General features: G+C 40.5%; 1 protein-coding gene across 2 annotated transcripts; it reads right to left on the minus strand.

Moving 5' to 3' along the window:
• Window positions 1–8,778: 8,778 nt before the first annotated feature.
• On the minus strand, window positions 8,779–15,233 carry LOC114568726 (CD209 antigen-like protein E). Of its 2 annotated transcripts, none has more exons than XM_028598383.1 (6): window positions 15,047–15,233; window positions 14,455–14,544; window positions 13,748–13,837; window positions 13,283–13,425; window positions 9,569–9,684; window positions 8,779–9,295 (listed from the first exon to the last, which is right to left on the minus strand). In XM_028598383.1, exons 1-6 carry the CDS (start codon window positions 15,078–15,080, stop codon window positions 9,163–9,165), a joined length of 606 nt encoding a protein of 201 aa, XP_028454184.1. In that variant the 5' UTR covers window positions 15,081–15,233; the 3' UTR covers window positions 8,779–9,162. The 2 variants fall into 2 exon arrangements, with proteins under 2 accessions (XP_028454184.1, XP_028454183.1); XM_028598382.1 differs by having other exon boundaries at window positions 9,569–9,687.
• Between the last annotated feature and the right edge of the window lie 3,396 nt (window positions 15,234–18,629).

Here is an 18,629-nt window from a genome sequence, read left to right on the forward strand (position 1 = left end):
TAAAGGCAGAATTAAGTTTTATATCCTGTGCATAATGAAATATCACTCATTATTTCAAACTGTAATGTAGTTATTTGGTGTGTCTTTTAACCTGGTCTATATGTTGAGGTTTTGTAAATAGTAAAAAGAGTATCACTGACTTCTTAAAGGTCCCATGGCATGAAAATTTCACTTTATGAGGTTTTTTAACATTAATATGGATTCCCCCAGCCTGCCTATGGTCCCCAATTGGCTTGAAATGGTGATAGGTGTAAACCGAGCCCTGGGTATCCTGCTCTGCCTTTGAGAAAATGAAAGCTCAGATGGGCCGATCTGGAAGGTTACCTCCCCTTTCTCTGCTTTGCCCGCCCAGAGAATTTGGCCAACCCATGGGAGAGAGACATCATGGCTTTCAAACGAGCAAAGTGGCAGTTGGTCAAGGCCACACCCCCACCCTCCACCTTGCCCCACCCTCTCTCCTCCTCAATAGCTAGAGACACAAAAATGGCACATCCTAAGGAAAGCTCATTGTGGGTCTGGCTCTAGTGGCTGTAATTCTGCACCAAGGCTAAATTTCGGGAAAGAGACTTCAGATATAGTATTAGGAGACCACTAAGGTCTATATAAAAGAGACTTCAGATACAGTATTAGGGGACCACTAAGGTCTATATAAAAGAGACTTCAGATACAGTATTAGGGGACCACTAAGGTCTATATAAAAGAGACTTCAGATACAGTATTAGGGGACCACTAAGGCCTATATAAAAGAGACTTCAGATACAGTATTAGGGGACCACTAAGGCCTATATAAAAGAGACTTCAGATACAGTATTAGGGGACCACTAAGGCCTATATAAAAGCATCCAAAGAGCACCATGTCATGGGACCTTTAACTGAAGCATCAATAGTGAACAAGAATCACAACCTCTGTTTTAGCGCCTGTCTCTTTAAAACCCCTCCTGTAAAAGCCCAGCCTGCTCTGATTGGCTTATTTTTTTAAATGACGCAGCTATGCAAAAGGTAGTTGTTAAGCCGTGGGCAGAGATACTCAGATGGGGAAAGCAGTTTTTTTTAATCATTATTTATTCATTCAGAATACAGATATACAAACAAACAAAGCATATTTACAAACCCATTTCAAAAATAGCACTTTTGCCTCGGGTCGAGCATATAACCAAAACCTAGGAGCATATACATAGCAAATCAACATAAAGAAGAAAATAACCTTCAGTGCTGTTCTTCCGCTGCTTTACTTCATCCTGTAACTGACTGTTGTTGCTCAGTTGGTCGTATCTGGTCTGCAGAATCTTGTATCTGGTCTGCAGCAAAGTGACTGAAAGATGAATATGAAAACCCAACCCGTTCTCATTGCGAACTCATAAAACACGTTTGGACAGTGGCTGTCAGCGTCTGATGCAACGAAAAAGGCGTCTTTCGGCATGTTTGTGTAACACACCTTAACATAACTGCATCAAAGGGGACGGCAATAGTCTCGTCCAAGCGCGTTTACTTATAGCACTAAAGGGACGGCGCTAAAGGGACGGATATAGTCTGGACCAAGCATGTTTACTTAAAGCGCTAAAGGAGACTTTTAGCATCAATAAGAACGACAAAGGCACCTGACCAAGCGTCCAGATTTTATGAGATGGGTGTGAGAATGTGTTGGAAAACCATAACAAAGTTTCAAAAAAAGACCAACAACAGCAAATCATTCTGCTTCAAACTAAAGACATATATTTGGGACATAAAACCACAGTCTTTGTTGTGTGCAAAAATGAGCCAAAGCTTGTATGAGGTCTCATTAGTCTGACTTTCCCAAACTCAATATGTCTTTAGTATAACTTGCTCTCTTCATGTTTCCACTGATAGTGTTTCCTTGCTGAGTGGTGGTATAAAGGAAACATCCTGGTAGTCAAGTATTGTGTTGATAAAGTTTCAGCTGAATGTTAACACAGAATGAAGACTGGTTTTGCCCCCCTATTTCTTACATTGGAATTGTGTTAGGAAGGGATCGCTTAACAGGTGAAATGGACAGTAGGAATAATTACAGCGACTAATAACTATTTCAGCATATATATACATATGGCATGTCAGTAAAAACCTGAACCTTTCCTTTAGAGCCTGAAGCTGATTTAAGTGCACCATGGTGTATTGGTTCAGTATTTGTGGCTCAGTGGTCGTGAAGTGTATTTTATCTTACAGTATACGGATAAGAGGATGATTCCAGTCATCATCAGAAAGCGGACAGAGTGCTGCAGCCCTGAAAGTCACTTATATATCCTGTGCATAATGAAATATCACTCATTATCTCAAATTGGAATTTAGTTATTTGGTGTGTCTGTCCTTTAACCTGCAGTATATGTTGAGGTGTTGTAAGTAGTACCTATAACTGACTTGTTAATGTGCTCTTTTTTTGCTCATTTCCAGGCTCATAATTGTATTTAGAGGTTGTACCAGATTAAGTTTACATGGTTTAATTTAGCAAAAACATCATATTTTTGTTGTACTGCATATTGCAGCAGCTCCTCTTTTCACCCTGTGTGATGAGCTCTCTGTTTTAGCTACAGAGTGAGACCTCTCACTTCTATTCCATCTTTGTTGGGAGTCGCACTTGCGCAGTAGCTAGGTAAGGACTACTAGCCAGTCAGAAGCAGAGTATGAGGGCGTGCCCTGACAGTAGCTAGGTAAGGACTACTAGCCAGTCAGAAGCAGAGTATGAGGGCGTTCCCTGACAGTACCTAGGTAAGGACTACTAGCCAGTCAGAAGCAGAGTATGAGGGCGTGCCCTGACAGTAGCTAGGTAAGGACTACTAGCCAGTCAGAAGCAGAGTATGAGGGCGCCCCTGACAGTACCTAGGTAAGGACTACTAGCCAGTCAGAAGCAGAGTATGAGGGCGTGTCCTGACAGTACCTAGGTAAGGACTACTAGCCAGTCAGAAGCAGAGTATGAGGGCGTGCCCCTGACAGTAGCTAGGTAAGGACTACTAGCCAGTCAGAAGCAGAGTATGAGGGCGCCCCCGACAGTACCTAGGTAAGGACTACTAGCCAGTCAGAAGCAGAGTATGAGGGCGTGTCCTGACAGTAGCTAGGTAAGGACTACTAGCCAGTCAGAAGCAGAGTATGAGGGCGTGCCCTGACAGTAGCTAGGTAAGGACTACTAGCCAGTCAGAAGCAGAGTATGAGGGCGCCCCCCTGACAGTACCTAGGTAAGGACTACTAGCCAGTCAGAAGCAGAGTATGAGGGCGTTCCCTGACAGTACCTAGGTAAGGACTACTAGCCAGTCAGAAGCAGAGTATGAGGGCGCCCCTGACAGTACCTAGGTAAGGACTACTAGCCAGTCAGAAGCAGAGTATGAGGGCGTGTCCTGACAGTAGCTAGGTAAGGACTACTAGCCAGTCAGAAGCAGAGTATGAGGGCGTGCCCTGACAGTAGCTAGGTAAGGACTACTAGCCAGTCAGAAGCAGAGTATGAGGGCGCCCCTGACAGTACCTAGGTAAGGACTACTAGCCAGTCAGAAGCAGAGTATGAGGGCGTTCCCCTGACAGTACCTAGGTAAGGACTACTAGCCAGTCAGAAGCAGAGTATGAGGGCGCCCCTGACAGTACCTAGGTAAGGACTACTAGCCAGTCAGAAGCAGAGTATGAGGGCGTGTCCTGACAGTAGCTAGGTAAGGACTACTAGCCAGTCAGAAGCAGAGTATGAGGGCGTGCCCTGACAGTAGCTAGGTAAGGACTACTAGCCAGTCAGAAGCAGAGTATGAGGGCGTTCCCTGACAGTACCTAGGTAAGGACTACTAGCCAGTCAGAAGCAGAGTATGAGGGCGTGTCCTGACAGTACCTAGGTAAGGACTACTAGCCAGTCAGAAGCAGAGTATGAGGGTGTACCATGCTAGCAGCTAGGCGAGCATTATAACATGTCTTGTCTCTGAAGTAAAGGCTGGACTACAATAGAGCTGTTTGGAGCAGTTTGTGAACAGTGTTTTCTGTTGGAGATGGTAAGTCCCTTTGTGGTGGACTTTGGGCTATTTCACTTTGTAAACCTATACTTGTATAACACAATTAAGTAAAGGGAAAAAACAAAAAATCATAATATAAGCACTTTAACTGAAGCATCAAGTGTGAACATGAACCAAAACATCCTCTGTTTTAGCGCCTGTCTCTTTAAGACCCCTCCTGTAAAAGCCCAGTCTGCTCTGATTGGCTTATTTAAAAAATGTGGCGCAGCTATGCAAAAGATAGTTGTTAAGCTGTGGGTGGAGATACTCAGACAGGGGAAGTATATTCTAATGAGCCTGACTGTGACAGAGGAAGGGGAGTCAAATGTGAATAGCTTGTTGAATCACGTTTCCTCATTTGGCAGCCGTGAAAAAACTGACTGAGTTGTCTTATTTCACAGTTGGTGGATTGTTCGACACTCCAGATACCCAAATGTATATAAGAAATGGAAAAGTATGTTTTTATGACATGTCCCCTTTAAGATATGTTTGTATCAAAACAAAATACTCACAGCGAATGAAGAGTCCAGCCAACATCAGAAGATAAAACCCTCCCAGAGTCACTGCAGTAGCTTTGAAACACCTTCTGTTGTTGGCTGCAGGGTTGGTTTGAGTGTGTGGTCCTACAGAGACACAATACATCCACAACATGTTTTATTATGCTTGAAGTTTGAACCATAAGAATAACTCACGAGGCACCATATTATACCACCAAGACACCTGTTAATGACCCACAGTTAATGGTGACCAATGGTGGATTGATTAATTGTGAAATATTATTCAGTATCTAATTGTGATAAAGCCACACGTAAACAGACATGAACTTCTCCTTTACAAAAATCCTCATTTCAGACTTACTGGCTCTTTGTGGCCTGAGATCAGCGTGATGCTCTTCATCCTCTAAGATCTTCACCTGACTCTCCTCTTCCTCTCCGCTGTTCTCTTGGATGTTTCTGTTATATCTCACATTCAGGCTCAAACGTGGAGCAGCGACAGTATCTGCAGACATCTTGACAAACTAAAAACTGAACTGAACGTATTCTCCGTCTCACTGTCTGTCTTTAAGTTGGTCACTCCTTTAACACAGGAAGTGGCTGCAGCACAAACCACTGAAACAGATGCACATCATAATACGTTTGTTACTGTTAGACAAAAAGTCCCACTTAACTTAAAATATGACTCACATTTAGGCATTCAGTCATTTGGGAATTGGAATTATGAAACCCTTCAGATAAACTTTATAAAAGTATCTTAAAGTAAAGTAAAGCTGTTTCTTCCTGACTGTAAAATTGAGGAAATAAACATATCTGTGCATAGCTGCATTCACACTTCTCTGACACAGGAACTGTTGTTGGACCGGACATTTATTTTAGAGGAAGTGAAGTATAGGTGTGAATTTTAATGTTTTAGTGAAACAAACAAAACACATGATAGACCATCTTCTATACTGACACACAACCAGGGTCTGTGATAATTACCTGAAGTTCAGCTGGATGGAATAAAGAATAAGCTCTGCTACATACACAGCTAGTAACACACAGAGAGCAGATACTAGATGCAAAACAGAGTAGAGAACCAAAGTTGCAAGTCTTCCATGTGTAATAGTTTATGCATATGTGTGTGTTAATGGCTAGTTAGCTGAAGTGTTGTTGTTGTAACTGAACCTACAGTTATTTATTTTTGTCAGTTACAGCTTCAGGTGCATTACCACCACCATCTGGACTGGAGTAGTACTGACTCTGATTTACATGTAGCTCTGGAAAACTGACTGACTGCAATCAGATTAGTGACGTGGCTAACAGAGACTCATATACAGTATGTGGCAAGGTGTTTACAAAGTGTTGCATGTAGATTTAATCTAAATATGAGACACTAGAAATGACGAGTGTAAATGAGACCTTGGTTAAGATTTGGGAAATAACCTTATCACGGTAAAGCCAACAGTTGTGATTGGATTTAGAGTAGGGTTGGGTACCGAACTCAGTATTTTTTATGGTACCAACTGAATTACGTCGGTAAAACCGAAGACCGATTCATGTTAAACCAGTGGTGCCAAATTGCGTTACCTTAGAGCAGTGGTTCTCAAACTTTCAATAATGTACCCCATTTGAATTGTGTTTTTAAGCCAAGTACCCCCTGATCAGCGATAGATTTAACAAAACTTAAAATTTGGAAAAAGTCAGTAGAAAGAAGGAAGTAAGGCAAGAATAGGTGGTAAATAGTATGAAAAAAAGTGACAAAAACTTCATAAAAAGCTACACAAAAAAACAGTAGAAAGAAGGAAGACAAACTTTGAAGAAGGCAGAATTGTTTCTGAAAAAGCGACAAAAACTTTGAAAAAAAGAAGACAATAGAAAAAAGGAAGGAAGGAAGGAAGGAAGGCAAGAACACGTCAAAAATACTGACATAAAGCAACAAAAACATGACAAACCTCAAAAACAGCAACAAAAACTTCGACAAACTTGGAGGAAATAAGACAGTAGAAAAAGGAAGGAAGGAAGGAAGGAAGGACAGAAGGAAGGAAGGCAAGAACAGGTCGAAAATAGAGCGACAAATAGGGAAAAAAAATTAAAATGCTCACGTACCCCCTGCAGTCCTCCAAAGTACCCCTTGGGATACACGTACCCCCATTTGAGAAACACTGCCTTAGAGCGCGTACGCGAGCTTCTCAGCCTTCTCTACATGTTTGACAGAGAGAGAGACTCAGCTCCGACACACACAGCTATTCTACAGTCTCAGATGAAAACAAAGGGTGATCGCACCTTCTCCGTTGTGGCCCTGAGACTCTGGAACAAACTTCCCGTTCACAGAGCTGTGGTGCAGACGGAGCAAACTACATCACCTCTGCAGCTTCAAGTCACAGCGAGTCACGGAAATGTGGTCACAAGTGTGGTTACACTTTTCAAACCTCCACACAGACAGCGTTCACTGCAATATAATATAATCACGAGGTTGTAGAGCAAGGTATCTTTATTTCTATAGCACATTTCAGCAACAAGGCAATTCAAAACGCTTTACATCAAACATTAAAGAGCAATTAAAAACTTTCATGAAAGGAATACAAATACAATAGTTAGGTTAAAGGTCCCATGGCATGAAAATGTCACTTTATGACGTTTTTTTTAACATTGATATGAGTTCCCCCAGCCTGCCTATGGTCCCCCAGTGGCTAGAAATGGTGATAGGTGTAAACCGAGCCCTGGGTATCCTGCTCTGCCTTTGAGAAAATGAAAGCTCAGATGGACCAATCAGGAATCTTCTCCTTATGAAGTCATAAGGGGAAAGGATACCTCCCCTTTCTCTGCTTTGCCCGCCCAGAGAATTTGGCCCACCCATGAGAGAGAGACATCATGGCTTTCAAACAAGCAAAGTGGCAGTTGGTCAAGGCCACACCCCCACCCTCCACCTTGCCCCCCCCTCTCTCCTCCTCAATAGCTACAGACACAGAAATGGCACATCCTAAGGAAAGATCATTGTGGGACTGGCTCTAGTGGCTGTAATTCTGCACCAAGGCTGCATTTCGGGAAAGAGACTTCAGAAACAGTATTAGGGGACCACTAAGGTCTATATAAAAGAGACTTCAGATACAGTATTAGGGGACCACTAAGGTCTATATAAAAGAGTCTTCAGATACAGTATTAGGGGACCACTAAGGTCTATATAAAAGAGTCTTCAGATACAGTCTATATAAAAGAGACTTCAGATACAGTATTAGGGGACCACTAAGGTCTATATAAAAGAGTCTTCAGATACAGTATTAGGGGACCACTAAGGTCTATATAAAAGAGTCTTCAGATACAGTCTATATAAAAGAGACTTCAGATACAGTATTAGGGGACCACTAAGGTCTATATAAAAGAGACTTCAGATACAGTATTAGGGGACCACTAAGGTCTATATAAAAGAGACTTCAGATACAGTATTAGGGGACCACTAAGGTCTATATAAAAGAGACTTCAGATACAGTATTAGAGGACCACTAAGGTCTATATAAAAGAGACTTCAGATACAGTATTAGGGGACCACTAAGGTCTATATAAAAGAGACTTCAGATACAGTATTAGAGGACCACTAAGGTCTATATAAAAGAGACTTCAGATACAGTATTAGGGGACCACTAAGGTCTATATAAAAGAGACTTCAGATACAGTATTAGAGGACCACTAAGGTCTATATAAAAGAGACTTCAGATACAGTATTAGGGGACCAGTAAGGTCTATATAAAAGAGACTTCAGATACAGTATTAGAGGACCACTAAGGTCTATATAAAAGAGACTTCAGATACAGTATTAGGGGACCACTAAGGTCTATATAAAAGAGACTCCAGATACAGTATTAGGGGACCACTAAGGTCTATATAAAAGAGACTTCAGATACAGTATTAGGGGACCACTAAGGTCTATATAAAAGAGACTTCAGATACAGTATTAGGGGACCACTAAGGTCTATATAAAAGAGACTTCAGATACAGTATTAGGGGACCACTAAGGTCTATATAAAAGAGACTTCAGATACAGTATTAGGGGACCACTAAGGCCTATATAAAAGAGATTTCAGATACAGTATTAGGGGACCACTAAGGTCTATATAAAAGAGACTTCAGATACAGTATTAGGGGACCACTAAGGCCTATATAAAAGAGACTTCAGATACAGTATTAGGGGACCACTAAGGTCTATATAAAAGAGACTTCAGATACAGTATTAGGGGACCACTAAGGCCTATATAAAAGCATCCAAAAAGCACCATGTCATGGGACCTTTAAGGGTACAGTGCAGCGTTAAAAAAATAATAATGATTTAATTGGTTGGGGACAGGTTTGGGAGGGGAGATGAAGGTAGGGCAGGGTTTTATGTTGTGTGGAGTGTAAAATGTTCTAAGAAAAAGATTCTAACTAACTGATTACAAACGTTATAATCAACTACATAAACCAAGGTAAAGGCAACCTGCTAATCCATGTTTTTATATTATTTATATAGCTTTTATTATAATAATCCTGTAGGACTACAGAGTAAGTACACATGACTTCTAACCAGATTGTGCACTATGAAGGGCAGAGGAACAATATCTCTGTAATCCAGGTTATTTAGCAACACAGAATAAACAGCTGAGTAAATGTTAAATGTATATTGGTCTGATTTGACAAATCTGATCGCAACACTACACACCTCTCTGTCATCAAAGAGTTCAGATAATCTTTTTCTCACAGATCCAGTTCTTATTATCATTAATATAATATCCTTGTGTCCATTTTCCTTCTTGATCGCAGCATTTTGCAACATGGTAACTTTCATCGCGAGGCAGTCCTGCTGCCCAGAACCTGTCAGACAAATAAAATGTTCTTTTATCAAACAGCTGAAACTCCTGTTAAATTTTACTTAAAATATTTATTTTATCTGTAAATAATCAAATCATAAACAGCTGCTAATGAAAGAATGAAACCTTGTTCAGTGCCCCCATAAGTCTCTCTCTCTCTCTCTCTCTCTCTCTCTCTCTCTCTCTCTCTCTCGAAACCAATCAAATCAGCATTTTTCAACAAACACTGACCATGATGGAATTGTGATGTAAACCAAAAACCTTTAAAATGTCTCACTTTTCTGTCAGCGGTGATCCGTCCACCCATTCCCATTTCCATTGGTATCTTCCTTGTGTCCATTCATACCGTAGACCAATCCAGGACTCTCCATCCTTACTCAGCTCAGTGACAAACTCCTAGTAGTTGATGAGAGACAATCACAAAAAATCATTTCTCTGTTCACAGTTCAGCATTTCTGTTGTAGTAAAGTCATCTTGTGACTTCATCAGCCACAACAAACACAATCGGGATCCCTCGGTCCACCACACACTGAGGACTGGACCCAACAGCATGACAGTAAACACACATTAGTAATGGACAGATGTGTCAAGTAACGAAGTACAAATACTTCGTTACCTTACTTAAGTAGAAATTTTGGGTATCTATACTTTACTGGAGTAATTATTTTACAGCATACTTTTTATTTCTACTTCTTACATTTTCACGCAATTATCTGTACTTTCTACTCCCTACATTTTAAAAATAGCCTCGTTACTCAAATTTCAGTTCGGCTTGTTTTCATTCCAGCTCGTCAGTCATCGTTCAAAAACACACACACACAAAAAAACCTATCCAAATCGCTCCATCCGGAGAGAGTGAATGTGATTGTGGTTGGATGAGAAGTATAAACATAGCTATTCCGAGACCCTATTGGTTTGTACGCGATCCATAACACCTGTACAGACCCGGTGCTAATACGCCACCGGTGCCTTAACGACCGTTATCTACCGGACCGAATAGCAACACGGATTTCGGTGCCTTAGGTGCCTGCGCGATGCTCCGAAAACGGACGTTAGAGGGAACTGAACATCGCCGCACGGGACGCTAGTCAACACTAGAGTTGGAAGCAGGTTAGCATAGCGTTAGCTAGAAGATGGAGTAAACATGATAAAATGCTGAGAGCTAAACGGTGTAAAAGTGTGTCTATATTTCACTGGAGAGGAGTCTGACACCAGACTGTAGCTGCCGTTGTCTGAAAAACACAGAAGAGATGTAGCCTACGTGTCACCTTTTTCAGCCATTCTGAGTTTGCAGGTATGATTTTAATATACTGTAACATTATTATAGTCATATGATTTTGTCCCCGCATTTTAGAGTTAAGCTAGGGTGACCATACGTCCCGGGACGGTCCCGATTTTGAAGTTAATGTCCCGAGTCCCGACAAAAGCCTGTCGGGACGCTAAAATGTCCCGGTTTTAGGAGGAGCGGCGTCAGACGATTTTGCTGGGGCTTGAGCCCCGAATGTTTTGAGTGTAGTCCCAAATGTAACTTTTTCCAGATTATTTTTCCGAGGCGAATAGAACGGGCAGCTACATGCAGGGTCCGACCATGCTGTGTTTGTTGCTATCACCTAGCAACCATCTCTCCGTGGAGGAAAAGCTGTGAAAGCCGGGTGAAGTTTTCGGAGGAATCCTAGCCAGATCAGTCTAATACATTGATGCCGATGTCAGTACCCGATCCGTTCCACCGGCACAATCTGTTCTGCGCATGTGCAAGATGACACGTATGCCATGACGTAGGCGCAGATGATAATGCTGCGTTAATGCCACCACCATCCGTTCTGCGCATGCGCAGCATGTTCCCACGCTAGCCTCCAGCTAACGTCAGTTAGCTAATAGCTAATTCGGCGGACCGCTAGGTGATTATAGCGGTCTGCCGTTAGCCTCCACCGGGTTATTCAGAGGTGGCATGAACGCAGCATTATCATCTGCGCCTACGTCATGGCATACGTGACATCTTGCACATGCGCAGAACGGATTGTGCCGGTGGAATGGATCGGGTACTGACAGCCATCAACATAAAGTTAAGGAGCGCAATACTAATGATTTAGTTTGAAGTTCCTGTGACGTGATGTTTACAGTCTATTGTTCAGACTCAACCACACGGAGCTCTGAAGAAGACCTGTGCGTCTCCTAGTGTCCACTCTCTCTGTAAAATGCAGCGCAGCCTCAGGTTATAACGGATGCACTCTGCTGTCGACATGCTGCGGTAGATGTGTTGCGTTTGTGCTCCGTGTATTTCTGCAGTAGATTCGGTTTTCCACCTCCGATGTAGAGCAGCGTACGGCCACTTCCCTAGCTAAACTCTTTGTCTCATTCAGACACCCAAACAGGGCTCTGTGTCTGTCAGAAGGTCTGAGAGCTACAGCAATCACTTAAAACCAGACTATGGTGCAGGTAGATTTCTGAAATAGTGACTTTATTCTTGTAATAGCCTATTATAACTTTATTTTTCTCAAAATCACGACTCCTCCAAATCACAGAGAACACAGATATACTGTATTTTGAATGTGCACAAAGTTTTGGACATTGAAATATTGAAATATTACAGTCCAGGGGTTTATTGATAGGCCTACATTAACGACAAAAGAGCAAAACAGGAGGGAGGAGTATATGCCTAGGCTACATGTGTGCTGACTCAGCTATAATTAGAAAAGTCCATCCAAAGGAGAATACATATTTGAAAGCAATACATAATGCCTGTTAGCCTTACTTCAATATATTCCATTATGTTTTTATATTTGGATTGTAATCTATTTTTCTCTTTACATAACGATATTTGCAGCATACATTAATTCAGAAAAAGGTAGAAATGGGTGCGTAAAAATTCACCAGAATGCAGGAAATGAAGTGTTTAATGCTCAAAATTTTCAATCATTTTAATTCTTTTGGTGTTATTGGAATAAATAACACTTCAAAAATCTTTTTTAGAAAAGTCTCAACATAAATCTCATTCTGAACTGAAAAAGGTTGTTGCTGCAATTTTGTTAATTTTACCAAAAAAACAAAACATTTATTATTAGATGAGGAGCCTATGATCAAAATAATGAAGTTACTGTCTATGTCTGACCTCGGCTGGCACATGTTCACGTTAAAAAGCGGGTGCGCGTGCACAAGCACTACGGTCACACGCAAAGTGTCCCGGTTTCAGCTCCCGGAAATCTTGTCACCCTAAGCTAAGCTGTTGTCCTTAATGGCATTTCCCCCCCCCTTACAACTTAAAGTGAGATGTAGCAGGGAACCCCTACATATTGTATGAAATTAAGTTGCATATTAAACTGGGCCTACAATAACTGTTAAAACTAAAGCCTTCTTACATACCTTTTTTCATAAGCTATTAAAATATTAATTGTTGGCATGATTTTATAAATCATATTTTAATGTTACATATGTGGCACAGTAAATCTAGGATTAACTGTATCTGTGGGCTGATATATTAGTGACTACTTTACCTATAGGCCAGTAAGCCTATCATCAGTGGGAATTTATATTTGCTAATAATATGTTGGAATTATGTAAAGGCATTTTATTTTTATTTTCTTTAAAGACTCAAAAATGTACAATAATTTTTAACTTTTATACTTTAAGTAGTTTTGAAACCAGTACTTTTACACTTTTACTTAAGTAAAAAGCTTGAGTTGATACTTCAACTTCTAAAAAAGTCTTTTCAAACCCTAGTATCTATACTTCTACTTGAGTAATGAATGTGAATACTTTTGACACCTCTGGTAATGGAGGAAAATGAAGAAAGACATTTATACTCAGCAGAGAAACAGAGAACGCATGAGGAAGTGCACGTTTAAAGCTCATAAGACATTTCATTTAATCACAATACATAAACATTTCAAGGTCATTTTCCAAAGATTTCAAATTGACATTATGTATATTTAAATATTTCCATTAAATGTATTTTTCTCTCTAAAATCACTCACTCAGAAACAAACACACTCACCTGTTCCTCTTTGTTGTTTATGATGACCAGATCTGCTCCTCTCTGCTGACAGTCAGCTCTGCTATCATACCAATTCTTCTCCTCTTTAGATTTAAAGTAACAACTGCATCCAAATATCGTCCATCCATCAGGACAGCACTTTTCTTAATGCCAAACAAGTTACAAAGACAGATTTCACATCATTCAGTGTCAAAGTGATCAGAGTTGCAGTTTTAACTATTTAGTTAAAGATCTTTCTTTCCTCTGTTACGTTTACCTTTCAGGATGTTTACTATGTGAATAATTTAAATTTTCACTCAGGTTTTATATCTCATTTGTAAGTGACCGTTTCTAACAGAAATTTCACATCATCAGTGATATAGTTTAACATCATTAAACAGTTATAATCAATGGTAACTACACAATCAAGGTCTATGATGTAAATGTGTACAATACAGGAGTTTACTGGTGTTAAAGTTTTCTCACCTTTAGTTCTGTCCTTCAGCTTCTTTACTTCATCCTGTAACTGACTGTTGTTGTTGCTCAGTTGGTCGTATCTGGTCTGCAGCAAAGTGACTGAAATATAAGATAAGGTGAGCCTTTATTGAGGACAGAAATAACAACAGTTAGATAAAGAAAGGTAAAAAAACAATGTAAAATAAGAATTTGAAACTATGAAAGAGCAAATCGACAGAATTAAGTTATGTATCCTTTGCTTAATGAAATATCACTCATTATTTCAAACTGGAATGTAGTTATTTTGTGTGTCTATCCTTTAACCTGTTCTATATGTTGAGGTGTTGTAAATAGTAAATAGAGGATCACTGACTTCTTAACTGAAGCATCAAGTAAGAACAAGAACCACAACCTCTGTTTTAGAGCCTGTCTCTTTAAGACACCTCCTATAAAAGCCCAGACTGCTCTGATTGGCTTATTTAAACAAATATGGCGCAGCTATGCAAAAGGTAGTTGTTAAGCAGTGGGCAGAGATTCTCAGTATATTCTAATGAGCCTGACTGTGACAGAGGAAGGGAAGTCAAATGTGAATAGTTTGTTGAATCGCATGTTTCCTCATCTAGGCAGCCATGAAAAAACTGACTGAGTTGTCTTATTTCACACTTTGTGAAATAAGGCACTCCGAATACTGTAAATGTGTATAATACAGTAGTTTACTGGTTTTAAATTGTTCTTACCTTCAGTTCTGTTAATCAGCTGCTTTACTTCATCCTGTAACTGACTGTTGTTTTTGCTCAGTTGGTCGTATCTGGTCTGCAGCAAAGTGACTGAAAGATGAATATGAAAACCATAACAAAGTTAAAAAAGACCAACAACACCAAATCATTCTGCTTTAAACTAAAGACAAATATTTGGGACATGAAACCACACTCTTTGTTGTGTCCAAAAATGAGCCAAAGCTTGTATGAGGTCTTATTAGTCTGACTTTCCCAAACTGAATATGTCTTTAGTACAATTTGCTCTGTTCATATTTCCACTGACGGTGTTTCCTTGCTGAGTGGTGGTATAAAGGAAACATCCTGGTAGTCTAGTGATGTGTTGATAAAGTTTCAGCTGAATGTTAACACATAACTCATGTAAGGAAGGGATCGCTTAAGGTGATATGGATAATAGGAGTAATTACAGCGACTAAAAACTATTTCAGCATATATATGGCATGTCAGTAAAAACCTGAACCTTTCCTTTAGAGCCTGAAGCTGATTTAAGTACACCATGGTGGATTGGTTCAGTATTTGTGGCTCAGTAATTGTGAAGTGTATTTTATCTTACAGTTTACAGATAAGAGGAAGATTCCAGTCATCATCAGAAAGCAGAGCACTGCCAGACAGAGTGCTGCAGCCCTGAAAGTCTTCCTTTGGACAGCTGGAGGATGTCTCTCAGTGTCTGGTCCTAAAGTGGTAAAGTACACAGAGATCAAGGTTCATTACAGGGAAACAACATGAGTCTTTGTTATCAAAGTTCCAATTATCAGTCCCTCCAGGATTTTGTGGCCTTTTTTTTAGATTGTTGCGGCCCAAAATGCTGGATTTTGCAGGAGCTTTTGTAAAAAATTGCAATAAAAGTTGCTATGTATTTTGTATTTTTGTTGCAATGAAGTTGCGAGAGAAATTAAAAAGGAAACTTGTTTCTGGGAGAATAAATTTACTCTGGGTTTTCCTAGTTACCTTATCAAAAAGGCTCAAGATGCTGCAAATGTTGGTATAATATGAAAATAATAAGTTACAGTCTACATTGATATTAAAATGTATACAGGTTGGCAGGATGGTCTGAAATGTTTAGCACGGTTTTTCGCTGTACGTTTTGTTGGTAAATGTGAGATGTTCGAGTCTCACACGTCTCGTCTTCATATCAGAAACAAGAAATGCATTTGGCGACATACGTGTGTTCTCACCCCTGTTTGTCAGAGGCTCTCAGAGTCACGTTCTCAGAGTCACTTACTGACGCAAAGTCTGGCACGTGGGACTGCTGGGATTGGTTGAAGTCGCGGGACACTCTGGTTATTGGTCAAATTTGCGGTAAAGTTGCGGTGATTGGTAAAAGTTGTGAGTCGCACTGAATTTACGGTGATTGGTTGAATTTGCGTGAATTGTTCCGTGAATTGTTGCGCAAAATCCCGGAGGGTTAGGGGTTAATGTATTATGTCCCTTTTACTCAGACCCTTCAGGTTCACTTCAGGTCAGAACGCGATCCGACCCAAATACAGGAAGTAAAGCACAAACAGAGCATTTACAAGTCTTCCAGTTCCATAATTTGTTCTGAGCAAACATCGCTGGTCGTCTGTGTGGCATCATCAGTCAGTGTGACATCATCGGTCTGTGTGACATCATCAGTCTGTGTGACATCATCAACACTGAAGCAAAACCAGAAACCCAAGACATTATAAATGTGGTCTTGCTCCATTCTTTCTGAGACCAGAAGTGTCAGAATCTTTCACAACACATTCTCACTCCCATCTCGTAAAATATGGACGCTTGATCAGGTGCCTTTGTCGTTGTTATTGACATGCAGGAATAACGGGACGGTTAAAGACACATGTGGGACACAAACCCCGGTCTCCTGGGTGAAAGTCCTGTGTTTGACCCATCCAACCTCCCTGCGCGTAATTTCCCCTTTACATACTACTCTCTAAACCCAGTGTAGCTGCTGCTTTCCTCGCTACGTTCTACAAACACACTGAAGGGTGCCTTTTTTTGTCGCTTCACACACTGACTCTGAGGGAGAAGGGGTTGGCTTTCACTCAGATATTCTGTCCAATAAACAAGCAACTGTTTCCACCATGTGACATTTGTTAACACTGTTTGGTGCCTTTGACAAAGTGCAGTGTTAACGCAAACCCAACCAAATAAATAAATGCAACAATGCTGCAACGTCACCCCCGGATCTGGTGTCTGTTGAGTCTGGTGAACTATAGGTGTGAAAGTGCCCTTAAACAAATTATTAAACCTCTTAGGTAAACAGATTATCATACTAAAGTAAAACAAATATAAACTCATCTGAAATGTTGAGTTGTAATGGGTCACTGAATTGCAGAACTGACACAATAAAAAAGCTACTTCGTCACACAGTACTTCCCTCCTTCCTGTCATGTGGTTTCATGTCTTTACCGGACTTGATGTTTTCCTCAGATCTCAGAAATGAGACACTTTTAAGTTAAATGTTATCATAACCAAACACATTGGGCATCATTTCTTAATAACGCGAGAACGCGATCCAACCCAAATACAGGAAGTAAACCACAAACCTGCACCTTCAACCTTGCACGCAATTTATAGACTTATGTATGATTTAAGGGATGATATGCATAAGCTGTTCTGAGCCCACATCGCTGGTCGTCTGTGTGACATCATCAGTCTGTGTGACATCATCAACACTGAAGCAAAACCAGGAAACCCAAGAAATTATAAATGTGGTGTTGCTCAATTATTTCTGAGACCAGGTTTCACTCAGATATTCTGTCCAATAAACAAGCGACTGTTTCCACCATGTGACATTTGGTAACTGTGTTTGGTGCCTTTGACAAAGTGCAGTGTTAACGCAAACCCAACCAAATAAATAAATGCAACAATGCTGCAACGACACCCCCGGATCTGGTGTCTGTCCACTCTGGTGAACTATAGGTGTGAAAGTGTCCTTAAAGGTCCCATCGCATGACAATTTCACTTTATGAGGTTTTTTAACATTAATATGAGTTCCCCCAGCCTGCCTATGGTCCCCCAGTGGCTAGAAATGGTGATAGGTGTAAACCGAGCCCTGGGTATCCTGCTCTGCCTTTGAGATAATGAAAGCTCAGATGGACCAATCAGGAATCTTCTCCTTATGAGGTCATAATGAGCAAGGTTACCTCCCCTTTCTCTGCATACAGTATTAGGGGACCACTAAGGTCTATATAAAAGAGACTTCAGATACAGTATTAGGGGACCACTAAGGTCTATATAAAGGGACCACTAAGGTCTATATAAAAGAGACTTCAGATACAGTATTAGGGGACCACTAAGGTCAAGGCAGTGAAGTAAAAACAAATATAAACTAATCTGAAATATTGATTTGTAATGGGCATTGCATTGGGAATTGCAGAACTGAAGAAATAAAAAAGCTGCCTTATAGTGACTTTCCTCTCTCTTTAGTCTCTCTCTCTCTCTCTCTCTCTCTCTCTCTCTCTCTCTCTCTCTCTCTCTGGCTCTACATTGCTAATGATATTTAACAGACTTCATCACGCTGTACTTCCCTCTGATCCATAATAGAGCATAATAAAACCAACTCCAGGAAAGAGCTATAAAACACAAGGTTTCCATACAGTACATGTACGTCTATAGAGACAAACATAGATGGGGGGCAGTTTCCTTTCCGGGATTTGACAGCTGAGACTGACAAACTAAACTGAGAGCATAGGTAGAGTTTACACATCAGTCCAACATGATATGAAGGTACAGCCACATACAAACAGATCAGCATGAATATTTATGATATTGATTTGTCATAATTTCTCACTTACCTCCTCCGTGTGACTGATTATCAGTTTGATCATCTCCAATAGCGTCTGTGCTCTCGTATATTACCACCGTCCTTTCCTCCCATTCTCCTTTGTCTTTCTGCACATTTCTGTTATATTTCACCTTCTTTGACATATCTGGTTTGGCATAAATATCTTCGGACATCTTGAGAAACCGTAGCTGCACCTAACTTCACTTACTGCTTACCGTGCTGTGTAGATCTGTCACTATGCTGCTGGAAAACTTTAATAGATATATATTCAGTAATGTAACCTCTACTGATGCTGCTGCTGTCAATGTGTCTTGCAAAGTAAAAAACATTAAGGAAGTAACAGCACATACCACACACACACACACACACA

This window comes from Perca flavescens, chromosome 14 (assembly GCF_004354835.1).
Source record: "Perca flavescens isolate YP-PL-M2 chromosome 14, PFLA_1.0, whole genome shotgun sequence".
In the NCBI taxonomy this organism is placed as follows: domain Eukaryota; kingdom Metazoa; phylum Chordata; class Actinopteri; order Perciformes; family Percidae; genus Perca; species Perca flavescens.

What these genes read in the sequence shown, in the direction of transcription:
- LOC114568726 (XM_028598382.1), bottom strand. Translation starts at nt 15,080, where the DNA reads ATGATGACTGGAATCTTCCTCTTATCTGTAAACT. An exon ending in GCTGATTAACAGAACTGAAG is followed by an intron (nt 13,838 to 14,454) that starts GTAAGAACAATT and finishes CTTATATTTCAG; the next exon opens with TCACTTTGCTGCAGACCAGA. An exon ending in TAAACAACAAAGAGGAACAG is followed by an intron (nt 9,688 to 13,282) that starts GTGAGTGTGTTT and finishes ATCAACTACTAG; the next exon opens with GAGTTTGTCACTGAGCTGAG.